We start from the raw sequence: 22,949 nt of genomic DNA, 5'->3' as shown, positions 1-22,949 counted from the left end.
CTGACGCTTTAGAACGAGGCTGAACGCTACTTCATCCCCCTGCCAGGTCACCCGCGACGCACTACGAATTCAGAAGGCGAAATCGTTCTCGCGGTCGGCTCCGGCCGTCCCTTCGACCGATCCGAGTTCAAGGCGGCGACCAGCCGCAGGGCAAATGGAGGGAAGAATTATAAGTATAAAAGCGGGATGAAGAGGCCACGGTGATGCGGGAGAAAGGAAGAGGGATGGCGAGACGCCCCCCGTCGCGACGCCGTCGCCTAATCATTCTTTAAACGTGCATAAACAAGTTCCCTCGCCGGCAGTTGGGGGATGGTATATGACTAATGTCATTCCTGAGCCGACCGAATTCCCTCCGCGTTCACCCTCCCAATCCTCTTTCTCCCTTTTTTCCCCTTTCTCATCTCTTGCCTCCCTTTCGGTTCCGCCATCCCATCCCCCGCAACCTGCAACGCGCGGCCAGTGAGCAGAAACCAGAAATCGTACGCGAGGGAAGCAACAAGTGAGAAATCCCAGAAGGATACGGCAGGAAGAACATGTCCTGGCTGAGAGGTGAGGAGCTGAAGGAGAGAAGAATGGGAGGGGGTGGCAAAGACAGACGGATAAAGAGAGAGAGAGAGAGGGAGGGAGAGAAAGGGAGGGACGAGTGAGGCGCAGCAACCTAAATCTAAAATGCAAATATACTCAACAAATCACTATCGGCGACAGGCATCCTTACTTTTAAAAAAGAGGAAGGAGAAGCCGGTGTACGGACCCCCCGTCAGGGGTTTCGGGGGTAACCCCAAGTCCCCTGAAGGCGAGTTTACACCGCATGCGGTCAACGCCTGTTGATGCATCTTTCGGCCGCTTCCTCGCGGCACCCGCATCTCCCTTCTGTCGTCCGCGGAGATTGCGATTATCATAACGAAGGTGGCGAACGCGCGCTCCCACGCGAAATTGGGGGAAACGATCGGCTGTCGCGGAGAGATGGATGTTGCGCGAGGAGGATCGGGCAACAATGTCTCGCGGTAAATTGACCGCGTTTTTGTTAACCACGGTTCGTTACTTTCGACCGAGCGAACGATCGGCCGGTGAGACGACTTTATCCCCGGAGATGACGGTGTGCGCGATCACCGTGAAGCGATACTTATTTGCGACGCGCTGGGAATCCCTCTCGAATTTCCCCCCGCGATTTCGGGGGTGACGAAGATTCATTCGCGACACACCAAGAGCGCGAGTCGTCCTGGTGTGTAAACGGCGCTTTAAAGCGTGCGTGTCGGTGGTGAGGTCCTGACTAATGGAATCACGCTTCGCCTCCTGGTGATACGTTCCCCTCCCCCCGATCGCATCGTTTCTCCCGACGGTGGTGTGCGTCTCCCCGTCTCGTTTTCATCGGCCCGAGGCTCCGGGATAAGGGGGCCTCTTCTAGCCACCTCCGCGCCGCGTCCTCGAGAAAAGGGTCCCTTCGTCGAGAGCGGAGCGCGGAGTTATATGTTATTTATGCGCGAGAAACGAGAGACGGACTCGCCGGAGAGAGAGAGAGTGCACTGCCAAAGGCGGCAGTGCTGAAAGTATCACATTTATTTCGTCGGTCAGCGCGCAGGGGCGCGCGAGGCCCGGATAATATAGCGGCCGCGCGACAGGGAGCACACTTTCGGAAAAGAGCGGGAGTCACGCCGCCGTGCTTTCGGAGCCCCGCTTCGTACGCCTCGAGTAAATCATTTTTCACTTCGTTTTTAATTCCCGAGATAATCCGTTCCCCGTAAATAGCCGGCACGCTAGGCATGCGCGCGCGTGCGCATTTTTTACGGGTACGTATTAATCTCGAGGAACTGTGAACCCGACCGTCCACGTGCGGTCGGATAGTATATATATATATATTAGGTGTACGAATTAATTCGGTGCTTTCCTTCATGAAATTCAAAGTTTATTTGCAAAAAGTCGAGTACAAGTTTAATGTTTGAAATAGTTTCCATTATTTTCCATGACTTTATTCCATCTATTCGGGTAGCTGATGAATGCCCTCGCGGAAAAAAACTTGGCGGTTTTGACTCAATAAAGTCGCCGATGTTTTTTCGGACCTCGTCAACTGTTTTAAAACGCGTATCCGTTAAATGGGGTTGAACCGACCGAAATAGGTGGTAATACGACGGGGCTGGATCTGGCGAGTAAGCTGCACGAGGGAGAATTTCCCAGCTCAATGCACAGATGAGATCCTTCCTCTCTTTCGCGGTATGCGCGACAGCGCGTTATCGTGCAGCAGAATCAACCGTTTACTTTCGTTGCGGGTAAAAGATCTTTTCGCAAGTTTTATGGGTCCCAGCACCTTCACCCAAAGCGGAACAAGTCATCAGTTCGATAGACTGCACAGCATTTGTATTCAATTGGAGTGTAAAAAGGATGCGGTGTCTCAGATGCTTCTTTTCGAACAACATCGTGATAACTAAGTTTTCTGAAGTTTATATCGGTAAGGTCGTCAACTATTATAGGGCTTCTTAAAGCTTATGATCGGAATTTTCAAAAGACGGGAAAAAAATTTAAATTTTAACCAGAATTACGGGACATTAGATGCAAAGGTAACAAATTAATTTGTACACCTAATATGTACAGGGCGCGCCGTTAGAATCCAGATAGAATTGAATTTGAAATTTCCATTATATTAGAATTCAGCTATAGGTGCCACTTGCCGCTGAGGTAGTCCAAATTCTAACGATGCACCCTGTATATTGCGATCGCACCAGGTGCCGCAGTTCAGGGAAATCGGATATCCATCAATACGAGAGAGGATTAATGAAACAATTTATAATCAACGCGCGCGAGAAGAAACACAATTGCCCGATTCCGTCGCGAGTTCTCACTGGTTATAGTCCGTCCCCTCCCTCCTACAACATGGTTTCTTATGGATTCAATTACTTTCGGGATAAATCGTCTCCCGGCGTCCACATCCTCGATACACAACGGCCTTATTCACGGAAGAAAAATCATCCTCGCGCCGCTTTTATTCGGCGCGCCGCCGCCGTAGCCGCCGACGCGAACCGATCCCCGTGCGAAATAAATACCTAACGATCGTTCATACAGCCTGTCAAGAAGTAAGGCTTCAATTAAATAAATGAGCGGCCATACATCACGAAATCAATCTGTTCAATCATCGCTTCCTCGATATCTTCTCGTTAATTACACAGTCCGCGATTTCCGGCGCGAGATTCGTGAGTCGACGAGTCGTGATGGGAGAGAAAGGGAGGAAGGGAGAGAGAGGGGGGGAGAGAGAGAGAGAGAGAGAGAGTGAGAGAGGAAGGGAGAGCGAAAAAAAGGAGGCAAATTCGCGTAGCGTAGGTGACACATTTGTCTTATTGAGTGGCCGGGCTTTTTTTCGTTTCGTCAAAGCGGCTACGACGTGGCTCATTAGTCAAAAGCGGAGCTAACGATCTGCGCTTACGGACACGATAAATTCGTGGGCTCGTTTGGCCGGCGATTCGGCGGTAATTTCGCGTCGTGAGACGCGCGTATAATACCGCTGCGGTATCGGCGGAGAACGGGGGAATTTACATTCACAAATTGCAGAAAGCTCGCTTGGGAGCCGGGCGACCTCGCGAACGGTCCCAGGATACCGAGAGCGATCGAATTATCCCGGGGATTGTTTAGCGTAATTGGACAAATCAATCTCGCGATCCCGGACGGAGGGTCCACGGACGTCCGTGCTCTCTCTCTCTCTCTCTCTCTTCTCTTTTTCTCTCTCTATCTCCCTTTCCGTTCTTTCTTCATCGCCCCGATCCTCTCTCGTTCATTCCGCCTCTTTGTGTCCCGACCGGCGTCTCGCGATACCGCGGCACCAACGAGCGTGTAATCGGTTAGAGGGAGAAAGAATCGACCGTACAAGAGGAGAAGGGGAAGAGCGGTGAGAATTGAAGGGAGGTGAGAAAGAAGGAAGGAAAGAGTGCGGACGACACGAGGATTTGGAAGAGACTTTGCGCAGCTGACGATTCGCAAGAGCGAACTCCCCCCCCCGCCCCGGCCTTGGCAGTACCCTCTTCGTCGCGGGTCCTTCGATTATTTATTACTCCTCGGAGACAGGAAGCTCGCGAGAAGACTCGTGTACGGCGATTAATCGCACTGAATTCGCCGGTGACAGAGTATCGCGCGTGAGAGAGAAAGAAATTAGAGCGGAACGGATGGGGAGGGGAGGGAGTCAGGTAAAAGGGGGATCGATCATTGAAATCGCGCGGTCGCGGTAGGTCAGAGTAGCGGCGCGATGCGTGCCTCCCTTTATCACGTCGAGGGGGACCGGTTGTATCACGCGGTGAACGCGCATGTAACGCCGGGGAGAAACAAACGGGGCGAGAACTCGCGCGCGCGCGCGCGCGGGGGAGCTACGCGGTGGCGGCGCAACAAGGAGAGAAACAAGTGCCCGGGCGGCGCGCAACCAACCGCGCGCGGAGGTGAAGATGCGTGAAAGTGGAGGTGCTTAGTAGCGATCTAATTATCTACGCGGCGGGATGTCGCGGCCTCCCTCTGTGCTTCACCGCATTGAGGAAACAAGAGCAAATTGAAAGAAGCTGGATGGCGCTTGCTCACTCACTCGCTCGCCCGTTCGTTCGTTCGTTCGCTCGGTCGGTCGGTCGGTCGGCCGGCCGAGAGAAGAAAGGCGAATCGTTCCGCCGAGGTGCCACCTTCGAAACAGCTCTCTTCGCCACGATTATCGCGTTGTACAAACACGAGATGTACCGCGGGTAAAAGATGGACAGTCGCATTCGTTGTCCGCTGCGACGTCGCGGTTTTCCTCCCCCGTGAGGTGGCGACTCGATCGTGGATAATCAAGGATCGTAAATGTAACGTGACGTAAAACGATATGAGAAACAAATTGTTATTCAACCGCGTGGAAACAGAATGGGCCTTTAAGCCTCAAATCGCGGTGGTTTCAGCGATGTTATTAAATTGAATTGTTATAGGAGTATATAAGTGGGAAGGTCTAGCTTCGACTCTTAGCTGAGGTAATATTCTTCGCAACATGATAAATAATATAAAAAAGTTGAGTCGTGACTATTCCAAAAAGATATGGAACAAGGGGGTTAATTAGTAAGAAAGTTTAATAATATACATACGTAGGACTCAGGATTTGTTCAGCATGGGAGGCACAATTCACCGGTTATGTTTATCCTGAGAATAATCCGGTGCGTGCGTCACTACACGCTGAACAATATATTCTCCCACAATAGTTTAATAACGTCGCTAAAACAACCACAATTTGATTGTCAAAAGCCCGTACTACCTCTACATGGTTAAGCCACTAACAGAGCCTATAGAAATATAGCGCGATTATTCGATTAATTATTAATCATTACGTCAAGTTATACATATAAGAACTTTCTGTCACGTTATTACGCGCGACGATTTCGCACGTGGCGGAGGTTGCCGGTACTTTCCGAGGATATTTTTCGCACACGCATTTCGTTCGCGTCTCCGTCGTAAAGTGTGTTAATAAAAACACATTAGAATCGCCCGGACAGCGAATCGGACCCTTTCTTTCCGATTTAACGCAGGTCACCGGTCGCGAGGAATTTCTCATGTCACGCCGCGTTACCTTATTTATCGATTTGAACGCTGTTCGCGCAACCCCCCGCCATCCGGAGTTGAAAGAGCACGGGCCGGCAGAGGATTTTCCAATCGGTGTCAAATCGACCGACGGATCCCGTGTGGGCGCACGCACACTACGGTAGGGGAACACGATAAACTTTCGAATCTCGGAAACGTAAAAACAACGACTCGCGGACGGCGAAGAAACGCTGTGCTCACTGTGTTGTACGGGCTGTCAAGGTGGGAAGGCAAATACCGGGCGATCGAAATTCCGACGATGACGCAACGGAACGTTCGATACGCTCGGCTCGTGTGAAGATCCCGTGAGATATCGTCGACTCCCGAGGACAACCACGTATGTACGAGTCACGAGAGCATTGACATTACCGTACGCGTGACTGCCGCATGTTAATACGCCGCGACACGCCGGGACACAATGGGGAAACGACCGATGAGGTACGACGTGCAGCACAGATCGCTGACGTGTGATGTATATTCCCTCCTCCCCCACCTCCCCTTCGCCGTGAGCATTCCAAATCCGATCTAGACCAGTCGGAAAATAAGCGGACGCATCGTTCGTTAGCCGCACGCAGGTAACGCACAGAACGCATCTCTCCCGATATCAGTCGGCGTGTCCAAATAAAGTCCCGCGCGCACCGCGGGCGCGCGTATTACGTTTTAGCTGGGCAATTAACTCGCTACTTGATTAACTGGGTAGAGCCTGTCAACTTTCGCGGAGGTGGACTCTTCGCTCCGCGAGAAGAGAGGTGCGCGCGCGGAGGAGAGGAAGACGCGGCTGAGGTGGGAGGAGAGGGGAAGGAGAAAAGTCGGACTCTCGCGAGGGCATCGCAGGCATACGAAAGGGGAGTAAAAGACGAACGCGCGCGCGGGAGAAAAGGGGCCCTCCCTCTCTCTCTCTCTCTCTCCCTGAACGAAGAGACGTAGCCGAAGAGGAAAAAAGAGCAGGGTGGGAGGAGCGGTGAAGGGAAGGGCAGAGAAGGAACCGTCCACGGTGACGGTCAGCGAGCGCGAGGTGACCCCTGACCCTTCGTGCGTCTTCGTCTGCGTCCGGCATCGCACGGTCGAGGCCTCTCCGTCTGACCGGCGCGGGACGAAGAGAGAGAGAACGACTCCGTGGGGCCCTCCGTGAGGGCCCAGCGTGGGCGAAGCTTGCGCGCGGGGGAGTAAGAGGCGGCCAGGGAGAAGAAGAGAGCGGGATGAGAGAGAGAATAAGACGAGGGAGAGGGGCCATGAGGGGGGAAGGGGTGACGAGTTGGCCCGCGGGCGTCCCGGGACCGTGAGAACACCACCTATAATATTATTTAGTCTGCCCGATGCCTCTCTCGGTTCGCCTCTCTTCTTTCTCTCTCTCTCTCTCTTTCTCGGAGCTCCGCGTTCACCTTTCCCTCTCTCTCTCTCTTTTTCACTCCCGCCCTCTCCATCGCCCTCGGTCTCCCTTACCGCACCCTTTTCCACTCGGATCGTCTCTCTTTCACCTTTCCTTGGGAGCCCTCCTCTCTCTCCTTCTATATCGTACTCCATCGTTCTCTCCCTCCCCCTCTTTCTCGTTCTCCTCTTCTTCTTCCTCCTTCACCTCCTCCTCCTCTTCCTCTCTCGCCGGTTACTCGCTCTTTTTTTTCTTGTCTCATGTGCGCGCACGAAAGAGAGAGAGAGAGAGAGAGTGTGTACGGAATGTCCTTCTCTCTCTTTCTTCCGCGCTTTCGGTGCGCCAAGGTACTGAAGAGGCAGCTAACTATAGGCGCTATACACGGCTTACTCGCGCGCATTAATTGCCGTCGTAAATTGTTGCGGCTTTGCCGAGTCCGAGTTGAGTCGGAACGAACCCGCGGCACACGAGGCGCGGTACCGCGGAGAGATGCCTTTTTTTCTTTCCGTCGCGCGGCGAGGGGCATTACTATTCACTCAGCTTCACCTCACTTCCATGGCGAGCATTGAGATATTAGAAACTCGAGTCAATCGCACGCACGATCGCCCGGCCGTGCTGCTAACAGCGTTAAATATACTCTCGCTCCAACGAGCGCCATACATCATCGGCTATCTCTTGTAATCTTTGTCTTTGTGTAGGTTTCCGAAGAACCACTCGCTCGCGAGTAATTTGCAATCCCGACGGAAGATTATCGCTGCGCCGTTCGCGCTCCGATTAAAACGCGATAACAACCAGCGCGCAAAGTATCGGCCGAATTCATCGAAGTACTCTGTTCACCTTTTCGCCCGATGTCCTCCGCCGCGAATTGCGAGTATCTGAGTATTCGAAAGTGCGAAATATGCCTGACTGTACCGCGTACGAGTAAAAAGAAAGGCATTTTCAGGATCGGTCGAAGTCGGAGACGGGGTCAATCTCGATCTTAACGTCTATACGATATTCTATGCGCATCTTTTTCTCTCATTCTCTCATACAGCGCAAATGTTGAAAAGACATCCCAGAGATATTCCCAGGGATATTCAAATATTTTCCAACGTCTGTAGGATGTTTTATGAATATTTGTGCTGTATAGGTTTTTGTTAGTCGCAATAGATACTATTCTGATATTTGTCGATTTGTTTTTCATTGTTTTTATATACTTTAATGCCTGGTCTGTTATTCAAGTGCTAATAGAAGAAAAATTCTTCCAAGAAGCAGAAAAATGGGAAAATTAGTGTGTACACAGAGAGAAATAATCTTAAAGCAATATATATATATATATATATTTTCACATATAAGCAAGAATAATATAATATTCTTAGAAGATTTTTAGCCCTTTGAATTGAATGCAAGTAATACATTGCATCGGTAGAAATTCAATCAAATTCATGACGCAAGACTAATTCTTTCCACGTACCTGCGAGGTATATCGCGAAGTCACGGGTGAAAAATATTGCGACTAACGGACGGTTAACGGGTAAATAATTTTTCAACGACGGGCCCGGGTCCCCCCCGCGGCGAAACGCCGCTTTCCATCGAACAATGAGTCGCGAGACGTTCGTTAGACATTCGCCGATCGAGCACGAGCGAGGCGAGAGCACTCGCGGGTCAAACAGCTGTTGACCCGCGAGAGCGCGCGATCGCGATCCACGTTTCCGGATTCCCCCGCACGCACGTACGCACGCACGCGTCTCGCAACCTCCGCGAGAGTCCCCGCGGACACGAAGCGCGCGCGCGCGACGTGCCGGCGATCGCGCGGGCCAGCTGTGGTTCTCTCTCCTGAATCCGGGGTCCGTTCCCCGCGGACAGGCCCATTTTGACTCGGATACCTGCCACCAGGTGGCTCCACCAGCAATACCCAGCAGCGGCAGGTAGGAGCAGTCTTCGGGGCGCTTTCGCACCGCCAACATCGCGCGTGTGCACCCTCTCTTTGGCGTTTCCGCAAATTCCGTTGGCCGTGGTGTCGTCGACGGTGGCTGCGCGCGCGCGGAGGACGCACCGATGGAAAGCTGCGGGGACACGTGATTGCGCGCGGGCGCGCGAGATCTCGAGAGAGAGAGTGTGCCGGAGTGTGAATCGCGCGCGAAACATCGCGGATGGCCGCGTATCCACGTTGCGTCACCGCCAGCCGTCAGGAGCAGCGGTCGGGATAAGTCCGGGGTTCGCCAGCGATCGCCAATGGTACCGGCGGAACAGTACGAGCGCGCGTTCCAGAGGTCAATCCGGGACGATCACAACGGAGGATGCAGCAGCCGCAGCAGGAACTGCAGGAACAGGAGCAGGATCCGGAGCAGCGGAGGTTCATAATGGTGCCGTCGTCCACTCCCTCCTCGTCGTCGTCGACCTCGTCGATCGCGACGGATCTGCGCGACACCGATGTCGCGGGCCTCGTGACGGGCGCCGAACTGCCGAACCTGGCGCTCCAGAGCGTCGCCCTGCGGCTCCAGGGCGCCCTCCTCTCCGCCCTGCAACGCGCAGCTCTCCTGCCACCGGGTCACGCAGCCGCGGCGGCCTTGAACTTGCAAGCGCTCGAGACGTACCTGACGCTCCATCGTCTTCACGCGAGCGGCGCGACTTCCGGCGTCGCGCCGGCGACGACCACCGCGGTCGGGCAAAGGTGTCCGAACGCCGTTGAGAACGCGACGCTGACGTCGGGCGTCCTCAAGAACGACCACCTGGTGACGGCCGATCAGCTACTGCGCTCGGCCGCCGCGTCGATCGCCGAGGACGACGAGGCGCGGTTGGACTTCGTCGCCGACCCCGACGAGGACCTGGCGCTCCTCGAGGAGGAGGAGGAGGTGCTACTGCGCGAGGCGACGACCGTCGTCGCCTCGCCGACCGCGAATCACGAGTTGTTGCTGCGACGGATATCCGAAGGGGGGAACCGCGCGAACGCCTCGGTAACGCCGCAATCCTCGTCCTCGTCGTCCTCGTCCTCCTCCACCCTCGTCGCGACACCGTCCTTCGCCTCGTCTTCGGCCTCCTCCGGCTGCTCCTCCGCCTCCTCCTCCTCCTCGTCCTCCTCGTCGTCCGCGCAACACGCGTCGGTCGACTCGAGTGTACCAAGGACTTGCAGGACGTCCCGGCCCAAGAAACAGTTCATTTGTAAGTTCTGCAGCCGGCAGTTCACCAAGAGCTACAATCTGCTGATCCACGAGAGGACGCACACCGACGAGCGGCCGTACTCGTGCGACATTTGCGGCAAAGCTTTCCGACGGCAGGATCACCTCCGGGATCACAGGTAACCGTCCTCGACCGATCCTCAACTTTAGTTTCATTCTTTTTTTACGCTCATCGCTTCTCGGCAATACGGATAAATTATAAACGCGATAACGATGCGCCATTATGCACGAATAAACTTTCGCCCGTCCTGCGACTCGATCAACGCTGACGTTGGATGTCGGATTGCATTTGCAAATGTTACCGTCGTATTTATTAGCCGGCCGGCTCACGCGCGTAATTTACGCGTTGGATTATTGGCAACGGCAGCGGCGTGTAAATCTCGAGTCTCACGGCGCCGCGACATTGTTAATCGCGCGATTAAGGTAATCGTTTTGAATTTAAATTTATCTATATCCTGTCGGGGCGAAAGAGAGAAGCAAGAGTTATAATGACACGCGTGTTATGCAATGGCGGCGGTAAAAGCCGACGGTGCTCGCTCGCGGGAGGGTAGGACTCTTCACCGAATTCTCACTGCCTCCTCGTGATGGAAGAGAGTACAGAGACCGCGCCGGTATATTCATCTTTTTATCGCGTCGCAATTAATTACACAGGCGGCGTGCAATTTATGAACGGACAAATCCGAGGAACGCCTTTTACCTCCTCGCGTAATTACGACGATGATCGAACGACGTGTATATTATATTTAATGACCGACCGTGTCATAACTCATTCATTTTCATTCCGTGTCTTCATCGTCGCGATAATTGTAACTTTCGTCCAGATAATAACGTTCATTTAGAGACGATAGCGCCGTCGCGTGCGCCGGGAGAGCGCTTTGTCTCCTCCCTTCTGTGCATCGCATCGGGTCCCAGATTACACCGATATCGAGGAGTAATTCCCTCCCCCCCGCGAGTAGACAATTGAAAAAAGAGAGAGGAAAGGAAGAGAAAAACCGTTCCTTCTGCGTCGCAGGTATATCCACAGCAAGGAAAAACCGTTCAAATGCGGCGAATGCGGCAAGGGATTCTGCCAGAGCCGGACCCTGGCCGTTCACAAGATCCTGCACATGGAGGAGTCGCCGCACAAGTGCCCGGTCTGCGCCCGAAGCTTTAATCAGAGGAGCAACCTCAAGACCCATCTGCTCACTCACACGGACATTAAGCCCTACCACTGCACCTCCTGCGGCAAAGTCTTCCGCAGGAACTGTGATCTGAGACGGCACTCGTTGACCCACAATCTGGGAGTGCCGTCGTCGTCGCCACCGCCGCCACCGTCGGGCATACCCGTCTCGGGCGGGAGCACCGTCGTGCTCCAGGAGACGTCCTAGTGCGCGTGCGGTCGCGCGTACAAGCGAGAAAATGCCTCGACGGTATATCGCGACGTGACTTTCTCCCGGGAACGACGCGGATCGACGCTCATTTATTTACGAAGAAGAGACGCGCTGAATCGATTTTTCCCGGCCGATTCCCCGCGACGATTCGGACGCCGCGGGATTTCGATTTCTATGCGCGTACTCTCTCTCTCTCGGGCCCCTCCGACTCTCATTGTATATCTACCTGCCTACACTATCTATCATCGTTAACGTTAGAGCGTAATCATTGTTATGTACATCACGATATAAGGCCGTATACGGAATTCGTGCACGTCTAGATCTGTAATTATTCTATGTATGCGATGCGCAGTACACTCTCCGGAATCACGTTTGTAATCGGCGAAGGGCCGCCGCGTTCGCTCTTCAACTGTGTATCTCATCACGTGTCCGTTGTGTTCTGTCTCCCTTTGTACGTGTAAAAAAAAATATATAAGCATTTATTATTATTTTTTAACTCACTGTCGTCTGCACCCTCGTTTCATTCTGCGTTTCCTCTGCGCGCGCAAACCTAACAACGAATCCAGTAAGTTTCCCCCTGACGCACACGGGGAGTACTCGTGGAGTATGGAGCCCGAGCTGGTCCGAGCGAGTGTATCTCCATCCCGCCCGGCCGAATTCCATTCCCTCTGGTATTAAACCGGGAGATTCTTGTCTCCTTTTTTTATTCGTTCCACATATCCAGGCTAGATATAAGCTGATGACGGGCCGAGGAGAGAAGGTGAGACAAAAGGATACGCGCTGGGCGTAGAGGAGAAGTTAAAGAGCAGAGAGGAAGGTGGCGGAGGAGCGGGAGGACGAAACGCGTGTATTGTGTTACAAAGAACGGGGCCGCCAGGTGCGCAGGACATGACACCGCGATACGTCTAGGGTTACGTTTCTTTTCTCGAAGGTGCCGGCCGGATAGAGAGGTAGGAGGGGGGGAAAGAGGCGGTGGTGGGTCCCGAACGACGCTATTTCGGGTATACCTGGGGGTACGACGTCCCGAAGACGACCGTCTCCTCGTGTCGATAAGGAGAATCCTGCACGACCGGTCGACTACCACCGCCTGCCGCTCGCCCAAAAGGAGCACACGCGGTCTGCTTGTATGCGCACGTAAACCCGGACTCCCAGGCGAGCTTTCATAAATTCTTACCGGCGGACGTTTTACCGCGAATTACGGCCCGTCGTTTTACCGCAAAACCCGCCGTGTTGTTGGCAAAATCGTGTTTACGGCGTCGGGATACGCGTATGGCACTCACGAAGACGAACGAAGGGTAGCGCAGGAGGACACCCGCCGCACGGACGGGAAAGGAGAGAGCGTCCCGGACAACCGGACCCGAGAGTCGAAATGTCGGTGCCACATTAATCCTACAAACACCATCGAACTTGAAGGACCCCGTACAGGATATTATCCTACCTTCATGTTAGGAACGGTTACTCAACTTCGCTTGATTTAAGATTTACTCAATGTTATTTTTTCTTCGCGTTGAATTGTCCTCTGAAGAAATAGGCTTTAGAATTATTTGATGTTCGGTTATCTCAATATTCTACATGAATTTAATCTTTATTCTTGACTTTTCAACTAGTAACATATCAATTATTAACTGACTTAATTGCAAGTACTAATTGATGTGTACTATAGACAAATATTAAATAATTTCTACTCGGGTATTTATTTATTCCACGTGAGTTCGTCAAACGTTCGTTAAAAAATGGAGAGAAGCCTCCTCTGTATAATAAATAATATATCACATACCTGAAAATACATGTATCTCCGCCCGCCCCGCGCCTCTGCGTCCCAGCGTTTTGTGTTCTCCATCCTGGCTTCTCCATCCCGGCTGCTCCGTTGTGAATGCGACTCGATCGGAGATACACGTAGTAAATAACGCGATGCCGTCAAGAGTGCAGTGAAATATCTCAAGAGCCGACGAAATATTCGTGTAAAATGCGATGTAACGTTCGATCGCAGGGAAATACGCGAGGTGCGCGAGAATACCGAAACAACAACAGGCAAAAAGGACCAACTGTCGCATCGCCTCCCCACCAGCGAGTGGCCGAGCGATAACAACAATCAACGCTCTCGCAAAATTGCGATCTTCGCAGAGGTCAGAACCTACCTGTGTGTCGCGTGTTCTTCCGAATATTTTCATTACGTTTCGAGCTGGTGAACGATACACATACCACAGATTGTACATGCACCGGTGCGTCATCATTCGCCTTGGACGCTTAAAATATTTCGTCGGTTGCTGAAATATCGGGTGAGTGCAAAAGTTCGTGCCCGATTTATCATTAAAACTCAGGCGGCAATTTGGCCGTGTGAAATTGTTTTATTAATCAATGACGTAATCGTCGTCGTTTTTTACTCAATCTTTTCCCAACGTTCTGGTAACATATAGATGCCTCGGTCATAAAACGACTTCAGTTTTGTGCTGAGAAGAGAAGAAAGATGGTTTTTGATGGTTTCCAAAGATGCGATTTTTTTTCCATTTAAATCGCTTTGCAATGTGATCGAACAATCACTTTTCTATAAATGTGCAATATGTATACATAACGATCAACGGCGCTACTACACAATTCTTCTAATGACATCTATTGTTGTCCAGCACGAATTCTTGCATTCACAACGTTTAGTTAGATTCTTGTTGACATCATGTTTTAAACATGTATGTACCTTCAATCGAATCTATGCGAATGTGGTGCCAATGTAGTGCCAAAAGCTAGGACGGAGAACGCAGGGTGCTTAACAGGATGGACAACGATACATCGTATATTTTCAGGTGTGATATAAATCATTATATGCGGGAAATTCCCGTTTTTAACGGACCCGGTTTTGACAAACTTACCGAGAATAGAGAGATACTCGAGTCGAAATACAGGCCGATATTCACAATCCGTCATTATTTGACGAGTAATTGTAGCTTCATGAATCTCCGATTATTCAACCTGTATCTGTATTTGTTATTTTTTGCACATTGACACAAATCACGAAATAACGGTCCTTGAATATCTGTAATCGAATCTATAATTAATTATGTTCAGTGAAAGATACTAAACAATTCACAATTGTGTATACCGGCCTTAGACTGTAACGTAAATCTCATAAATAATTTTTACGCCTGATAATGCTTGTTGAGTCACGAGTACGATTTTGTTCGTGTCTGCCAACATTCATTTTATTTCAACTTAGACTTGTTATTGTGCACGAAATCCAAATTTATATCTTTATTGGTAAACAGCATTATCGGACACCCAATTGTTACTTTCGTCTTTACAGCTTCCTCCTCAACAGCTCTTTTAAAAGCGTCCATTTCACCGAGATTTTCAACGCCAAAAGAAAAAAGAAAGAGCGAATAAAAATGTATTGTCTTTCACACCCGTTTACCTATTAATCTTTAATAAATATTTAATATTTGCCTATCTCATATATTCTACTTGCAGTTAAGTTACATAATTAATATCTCGCTAGATGAAATAAAAAAGTAAATATTAAGTACGGAAAATATTAAGATAATCAAGTACTAAATTATTCCCGAACGAGTGCTTCTTCGAACTTCTTCAGAATGTTTCTTCGAGTTTCTTCAACGAGTAAACGACGTCCAACAACCATTTGTAGTATCGTGGATAAGCCGCCCCGTACAGTATTATATTTCTTCATTGATCCTTCAAGCTCGACCGAATTTGCAGGATCAACGTAGAACTGAAATTTCGACTCGGGGAAAAACGGCTTCTCACGAGACGAGCGACGTCGCGTTCGTAGCCGCGTTTCAATATTATCCGACCGACGGATATTCGGACGGACTTCCGTGGCGCGCGTCTGCGGGATTCTCGATGACCATTGTGCTCGCGGCGCTGACGGACGCCTTTACCCGTCGTCTTAACCGGGCACGCGTCCGAGGGGTGGATTTTCCACCGGGAACCTCTCGGAGAACGACAACAGAGATAGGTAGAGTAAACGGCACCAACAATGAGTCCAACTTAAACTGGAACGACAGGGGCTTCGAATAATATTTTCGTAGGATCCCCGGGTGTTCCGAGCGGAGCGTAAGTACGGAAAATACAGCCGCGGATGTAGGAAGAGACGGGATTTTGCGCAGGTTCTTCACGGAGGAAATTTCATCCGAAAATATCCGGCGCATAATTCCAATGGGGAGGATCCGAACGCCGGAAATCGCGCGCTCTCGGGAAAGTCGGTCGTCCACCACCTCCGCGTCAATCACCGGGTGTTTCGATAAGTGACCGACGGAAATTGTTCGACGAGGGTTTACATAATAATTTGCCGGCGCGCGCCGATGATACATCGTCCGTGCTCCCTTTCATTATCCACGGAGAGTTCGCGCCGGAGATGATTACGGAATCCGACGCTTATCTAATTATACAGGGTGGCCACGTGGGCGAATTTATGGCCACCTTGCAGATAGCGAGGATAGTCGTCGGACGACGCGTTTCCAATTAAAATAATCGTGTCATAATGAACGACGAGGCCGGGACTTCTTTTTTCCATCCGATCGAACGTCACACACTTCGCTTCTTCCTCACGATAAGCGGACGGAAACCGGCAGCGGGGGTGGCGAGAAATGGGCGCGGGGAGAGGGCGCGTCACGGTGATTCGGAACGGAGAGAGTTCCCTCGGGCATGCTGGAAGCGAGGGGACCGAAAGAGGAGGGGAGTCTAAGGGGACATAGAAGGACCACACGCACGCGCCGCCCACAGATACGCTATCACTTGGCTACAACCGACGTGATCTGCATGCGCGTGTCCCCTCTTCGTCACGGAGCGGAGAAAAAAGAAGAGGAGAAGGAAGGAAGGAAGGAAGAAGAAAGAGGAAAGGAGCGTTCTCTCCCATTCATCCCCACTCGTCCTCGCGCCTACCTTCGCTGATTTAAGGAGTTGACGAAGCGTCGATAACGCGATCATGTCGCGCTAGTTCCTTTTCTCTCTTCGCCTCGCGCCTCGCCGTCTCTCGTCAATGAATTTCAGTCGTACGGGGAATAGACTTCCGAACGCGCTGCGCTTAACAATGACTCGTGTATCGCTACCGCTTGTCGATCGCGTCTGTATTCTCGACGATTGTTCCACTTTGAATAATGCGTCTTCTCACGCGTGAAAAGTCAGAAGTCAATCAATTGGGCGGACTCTGCTGCGCCAGTTGGAAATGTCAGGCGGAGAAATGTCAGGAGGATGTGGGAGAGATTTAGGTATCAACGCGACACACTAGACGATTCTTTTCTTTCCTCTCTCTCTCTCTTCTCGCCGCGACGATAATAAGCGATTATCCGTCGCGACGTGTGTTGGCTTCGATGGTTTTTCCGCAAAACGATCCAGCAATAAAACGATTACATTATTACGGCCGCGTAGTTACCAGTTATATCGGTTTCATCCGCGATTATCATAAAAAGAAGCGATCCCGAGGCTGGCGGTCATTAATCCCCGCGGCTTCGAGTTGCACAATGGCGATACTCGCCGTTCCTCCCGCGAATAAGCGATATTTTCACGGCGTCCGCGCGGCCGAAACGCGCGCGCTACTCGTTGCGTAACTCAGTCCCGGGCGTATTTACTACTTATGCAAATTGAAATCGAGCGTCCCGCGTAAATCGTAAATTTATTCCCGCCCCTTCTCACGCTCGGCGGAAGATATCGTCGTCATCAAGCCGCGCGATCGTGTATCGGGAGAGGATCGACGAACCGCGCGCGCGCGCGAGAAGTCCCCGCGTTGCGCCGGTGCGTGCGTACATGTCGGCACGCGCGGCCGTGTGCGTGCGCTTTTTGCGCAAGAGGCCGTACGCACCGGGGTATAACATCTCCATACGCGGGAGAACGAAGTTGTACTTACCGATATACGATCGGCGGAGGGTCGCGCGAAAGGCGGCCACCCGCGATACCGCAGGCGTGTATCGCTTAACAGCCGCGCCACGAGCATTTATAACAGCCGCCGCGCGCTCGCTGTGTGTGTGAGCGCAATGAAAGAGAGAGAGAGAGACGCGGCAGCCTCCGTCGCGTTGTCCGCCATTCAACGAGGTCCGCGTGTCGCTCACACAGGTAATCGGAATTATTCGGGCCTCGGAGAAATCGAGGGGGGGTGGCTGAGAAGGAAGAAACGTCGAACGTAATCGACAGCGAGTACCATTATTCGAGGCCGCTACTTGGCCCACGAAACGGGCGAGTTCGCTCGCGTGAGCGAAAACCGCGGCGCTACGCGCCGATACACTTGAGGACCGGCGCAAAAAGCGCGGCTCATTTGCGCGCCGGACTCGTCCGCTCGTGATTGGCGGAACGCCGGTGATGCGCGCGTGTACGACCCGGTGCGTGCACGCGAGCGAGCGAGCAACGGTGCGTGCGCTACGAAATACGGACGGACGGACAGGATGACGGACGGCGGGACGCCCAGGGCAACCGAGAGTGGTGACTCGCGCGACACAAGCTCACACTCGCCCACGCATTTCAAGCCCCGGACTCGAGAGAGCTCTTCTTTCCTCTCTCTCTCTCTTCTTCCGTCGGCCGGGCCACCCTTCTCTTCCCTGCCTCTTTCTCGTCTTTCCTCTCACCCTTCCGCCCTCATCCTTCGTCCTCACCGTTGTACCTTGCTTGTCCGCGCGCACGATAGACCTGCACGCGTGCCCGGCGCGACGGACGCTTCTCTCCACCGGCGATTGGTCTCCGGTATTTAATCCTCCTACGCATGCTTCGGGTTCCCTCGGATCCGCCGAACGCTCCAGAAAGCACGTACTTGTCGTACCTACGGGCAACCTTTCTCGGTCAACTCGACGTACTCGCGCCAAATTGGAGCGATTAACGATGAATTCGGAGACTCGTCCGACATTGCGCGCCGCAGTGAGGCGCACCGGCAGAGTAGCGATTCCAGCGTCGTATCGTCATTGGTCGATTGCGAGACGAAGCGGTTATCTTTTTCGAAAGTTGCGGTCCTCCCCCTCCCTCCCTTCCTCCCTTCGCCTCGGGTCGAATCGGGTCACTTTGCCCATCGCTTGAGACTTTATTCTTGCGGCTGGCCGCAAGGATGGCACGCGCAACCGTCGTCGAGACGTTCGTCCGGGTGTATCCAGAAACTACGTCCGAAGCACGTCGGATCATGGTCGCTCGTATACGCGATCTCTCGCAATATGTCACAACTTGCGGTCGCCCTCGACTTGCCGCGGCCTTTGTTTGTTGCGCGTTTCGTCAAGTGCCGCGCGGACCGTGACGAAGTGGGAACCGAGACGATGCGGATTTAAAAGGCGCTTTGAAATCACAAAGGAGATCATAAAGCGAGAAACCAGGGGGCCCCGAGTCGAAGCTTTTGGTTCTACATTAACCCTGCGAATCCCGTCGAACTTGAAGGACCAACGAGGAATCTCGGGAATATAACGCCAGCCATTGTCCTACCTTTGTGATGTCACAGTCACCGCCGTTTTCGTCACGTTGAATTTTGAAAGACATGTTTAGGAAATATTCAATATTCGTCTCAAAGATATATATATATATATATATATATATATATATATAAGAGGGGAGGGGGAAGGAGGGTTAGGATTATATTCTCTTTAAATTTCACTCGAAAAGTAGAGCACCAACTGAGTCATTCGGAATCGAGTGACCGATTTTCACTTGTACAGAGTGAATTTTTCACTCTGAATCGTCGAGTGAATATTTTTACTCGAAATCGAAGAGTGAATGTGGTGCACTCCATTGTTACTGGAACAGATTTACTCTAATCCATTGAATCATTCATTCATATGGAGTTAAAATCCATTCTAAGCTTGAGTGAAACATTCCCTCTTGCGATTTAGAGTGGTATCTTCACTGTCGCTTCGAGTGAAAATGCTGCCATTTTTCACTTCTTTTGAGCGATATTCTATTCCAGGTTCGTTCGGTCTCTAAAAAATATAATAGAAAAAGGCAATTTTATAATCGGGCGATTCCGATCGGAAATCTTTCCGAGCATTCTCATGATAAGTGCCCAGGGCTACATTCCGAAACATTCCTTACGAGGAGAATTTTACTCCAGTGCTCCAAAAAAATATTTCTCTTTGAAAGAAGAATCAAACGGAAACACTCATAAAGTTTTGAATCAGCCACGAGTAAAACCCTCATCGAAAAGAACGTTTTGGAACGTAGAGTTAAGATATTTAGAGGGTATGGCATTACGTTTCGAGGTTCTTTGTTACTTCAAGTTGGACAAAATTTGGAAGGTAGTTGAACGAAAAACGTCAGTCTGGTTATAAACTGGGGATAGATTCGTGTTCTTTCGTACCACGTGGTGACGGTAGACATAAAACGTCAAGTCGCCACTTGTCACCTCGGCACTATGACTAATCGATCGGATGAAGAGAGGATTCTAAACAGGATCAAGACGTAATCTCTTACGGTCCGTAATCTTTTCGGATTCCGACTCGTGAAGAGCTGGATTTCCGCACCTTTCGCGTGTGAAAGATAGGATATGCGGATTATCGTGTCGCTTCTCGACGGACCGGCTTAACCCGGCGCGCTGTTACATCTCCCGGAGCGAATCGCACAAAGCCGAATAATCCGACATTATGTAAAGTCGCGTTCTGTCTCATAGGGAAAAGAAAAATAAACAAATCTTGTAAAGGCCCAACGGCTCCCGACACAAAGTACACACTTCTCCGAGATACCTCAACCAACATAATTACGATGCTTGTAATGCGCGAGGAAGACACGAGAGAAAGAGTCGAGGGTGCATCGGGCTTGACCGATTTCCGAGATCGTGGTAAATTATCCGAGCGACGAGAACCTCGCTCGCACTCACGTTCCCTTGTTAATCTACAGATATTAATTTCCTGCGAGTTATTCTCTCTCTCTCTCTCTCTCTCGAGCCATCTCTCTCTCTCTCTCTCCCACGTCCCCATCCGCACGCCATTAAGCTCGAACGTGGCGTTTGACTCACCTTTGAGTGAAACATTGTTAAACACAGCCGGAGTGGCTAAGAGCATGTTCGTGGTGGTCGAAGTGGAAGATGGTTTCCTCGTCGGAGAGGCCTCGCGGCGCTTAAATCTCGAGAGTTTATGCGATCCTGCTGGTTCCCTCGATCGTTTTACGCGCGCGCGTCTACGTAGCCTGTACGACGATCTATCTACCTGTAGCCGAGAGAGAGAGAGAGAGAGAGAGAGAAAGAAAGAGTACTAGTCGGGACGTATCTTTCGCCTCCCAAGAAACGAGGAGATAACGTAATTTTACGTGTGAATGCTTCGGGGCGTGTGGATGAGAGCAGGTACCTGGGCGCCCAATAGCGCGTCCAGATAACGCCGGCCAATAATTTACCGACCTGATTCATCTCGGGTTCTCTATCTCGCGGTCCGGGAGTGTATATGCCTTTATTAATTAAAGCGTGCGCGTCACGGCCGAGCGGTTTCCGAAAAAATTCCGTCCGCGCGTCTCGGGAGTCACCGCGCTCCGTCGTCGAGCCGGCGTCGATTGCCAGTGTCAGTCACCACGGCGGTCATCGTGTCTCGATAATTGAGCCGTTGCTTGCGAAACGAGTCGCGTTTGCGTCCGTCCGGAAGAAGACGCTTCGCTTCGACATAAAGTCAGATTATTTCACGGTTNCCCCCCCCCCCCTCCACCTCGCGATCGTAGAAAGCGCGGAATGTAAAATCGCGCGGCGTGTAAAATAATCGCGCCGCGCCGAGTAGAGTCGTCTGTTTAACTTACGATCCCCGCTGTTCCGGTGTCCGAGCATATCCTGAAAGACGGTTCGACGGGATCTCGAGACGGAATTTCGTAAAGGTAATATTGTATATTGACGCTAAGCACACGCGGCGAGAGAGATCGTTGCTTCGAGGCCTCGTCGCTTCCCGTTCGCTCCTCTTAAACGCACAAAACGGTTCGCGGCGTTCTCGCGTTCACCCCCCCCCCCCCNCCCCCCCCGGCGACTCGGACACTCCTATTTTATTTTTCATCGCGTTTACCGCCGGGCGGCACTAATATCCCATAAACAGTGAATAATGAAGATAGAGAAAAGAGCGAGAGGAGAATGAATATAGACGCGCGAAGACGCGGAGCAAGGAAAGGAAGCAGGAACAGGAGGAGAAGGAGGAGAAAGAAGAAGTTATCCGCGCGCTGTAGAAAGAAGGAGACGGCGAGTGCGCGGCGCACGAGCCAACGCCGCATTTTACGTGGCGTTTACCTTCTTTTTCCCCCCTTTTTCGTACGCGCAGCTGCGCATTCAGGGGAGGATTAGCGAAATTAATAAACGTAAACCTTTTAACCTAACGCCCGCGAGGCGCCGATAAATTCTTATTTATATTATAATCGACCGACGAGAGGCCGACTGGCCCTGCAAAGAAGAGAGAGAGAGAGAGAGAGAGCACGAGCCACCATTATGGATGTTTCATCGCATCGTCACTTCGTAAACCTGTTGAATAAATTCCGCGCTGGCGCCCCTCTTCCTGGCCCGTGGTAAGCGAAGCGAGTTTACTCGTTAGATGTCAGATCGACGACTTAGTCGAAGCCGCCTTCGACGTCGTCGCCGCCACTGCCGCCGTCGAGCGACTCCGCGAGAGGTACGCCCGTCCTTTTGGAGTACATAAATACGCGCGTCAATTATGGACCGTTTGAAGAAACACACGTAGCGCACGATCACCTAGGCTAACGTCTCCGTCTTCGTGTGCGCTCGATAGGGGAGCATCCGCGCGTCGATTATTCTTAAAGTCACTCGACTAGTTCGTTCCCGAGGAAATTTTTGTTGTAATTAACTCTCGTTAGGAGAGGTGGTATCACGAATGATATATGTGAATATGCATTCTGTTTGATTAAGGTAGTTGGTCCGTCAAATCTATTTGTGGGAATTCCTTTAAATTTTACTTGAATATTGATGGAAATACTATTTACATGTTCGCAAAGTTAGAAAACGACTGACCATTCAGAACCTGAGATATTCGCAATTGAAGATAACACTTTTCATACGTTCTCCCTTGAAGTTAACATCTTATTTTTAATTTATCTTTCTAATTCCCTCTAGACCACATTTAGGATTTTTTAATGAAAAACTACTCTGATATTAAAGACTAATATAAAGACAATTATATAAAGATTCAGAATTTTTGACCACTTTGTTTTAAAGACCGTATTAATAAAGTTTATTTCTTCTTTGCTTTATTAAAGTATAATTTTTTTTCTTTTCCGAGTCACTTTTTCCGTTATTTGACCTCTAATCATTTTGGGTATGTGTATGGGATCATTGTATTCGTCGTGATAAGGACTACGAACGTGGTCAAAGCAACAGAGTTTCACTCCAAAAGAAAACACCTTAACTTTCATTTTACCTTGGCTCCTCCACTCAAATTTTATTTTATCAAACTGTGTCCCCTTCGAGATACAATACAACCTAAAAAGAACGGATCTCAATATCATTTAGTTTTCGAAGCATTTTACTTGTTATTTTTTTAATTTAGCACTCTATATATACAGGATGTTAAAAAACAAACCATTTAATATTTATATGATAGTACCCAC

The 22,949-nt window shown here is 51.0% G+C and overlaps 1 protein-coding gene across 1 annotated transcript; it reads left to right on the top strand.

Annotated features, from left to right (window-relative positions):
* Positions 1 to 533: 533 nt before the first annotated feature.
* On the top strand, positions 534 to 11,459 carry LOC106741278 (protein sister of odd and bowel-like). The gene is made up of 3 exons (XM_014613089.1): positions 534 to 549; positions 9,185 to 10,211; positions 11,105 to 11,459. Exons 1-3 carry the CDS (start codon positions 534 to 536, stop codon positions 11,457 to 11,459), a joined length of 1,398 nt encoding a protein of 465 aa, XP_014468575.1.
* Positions 11,460 to 22,949: the final 11,490 nt, after the last annotated feature.

The sequence above is a fragment of the Dinoponera quadriceps genome, unplaced genomic scaffold (assembly GCF_001313825.1).
Source record: "Dinoponera quadriceps isolate SergipeBrazil2010 unplaced genomic scaffold, ASM131382v1 scaffold405, whole genome shotgun sequence".
In the NCBI taxonomy this organism is placed as follows: Eukaryota; Metazoa; Arthropoda; class Insecta; order Hymenoptera; family Formicidae; genus Dinoponera; species Dinoponera quadriceps.
The sequence above is the reverse complement of the archived record's forward strand: the minus strand, read 5'-3'. Positions and strand labels throughout refer to the sequence as shown.

Bases quoted from the DNA above. Each gene is read 5' to 3' on its own strand.
- LOC106741278 (XM_014613089.1), top strand. The intron at 10,212-11,104 runs GTAACCGTCCTC...TCTGCGTCGCAG, and splicing joins GATCACCTCCGGGATCACAG to GTATATCCACAGCAAGGAAA.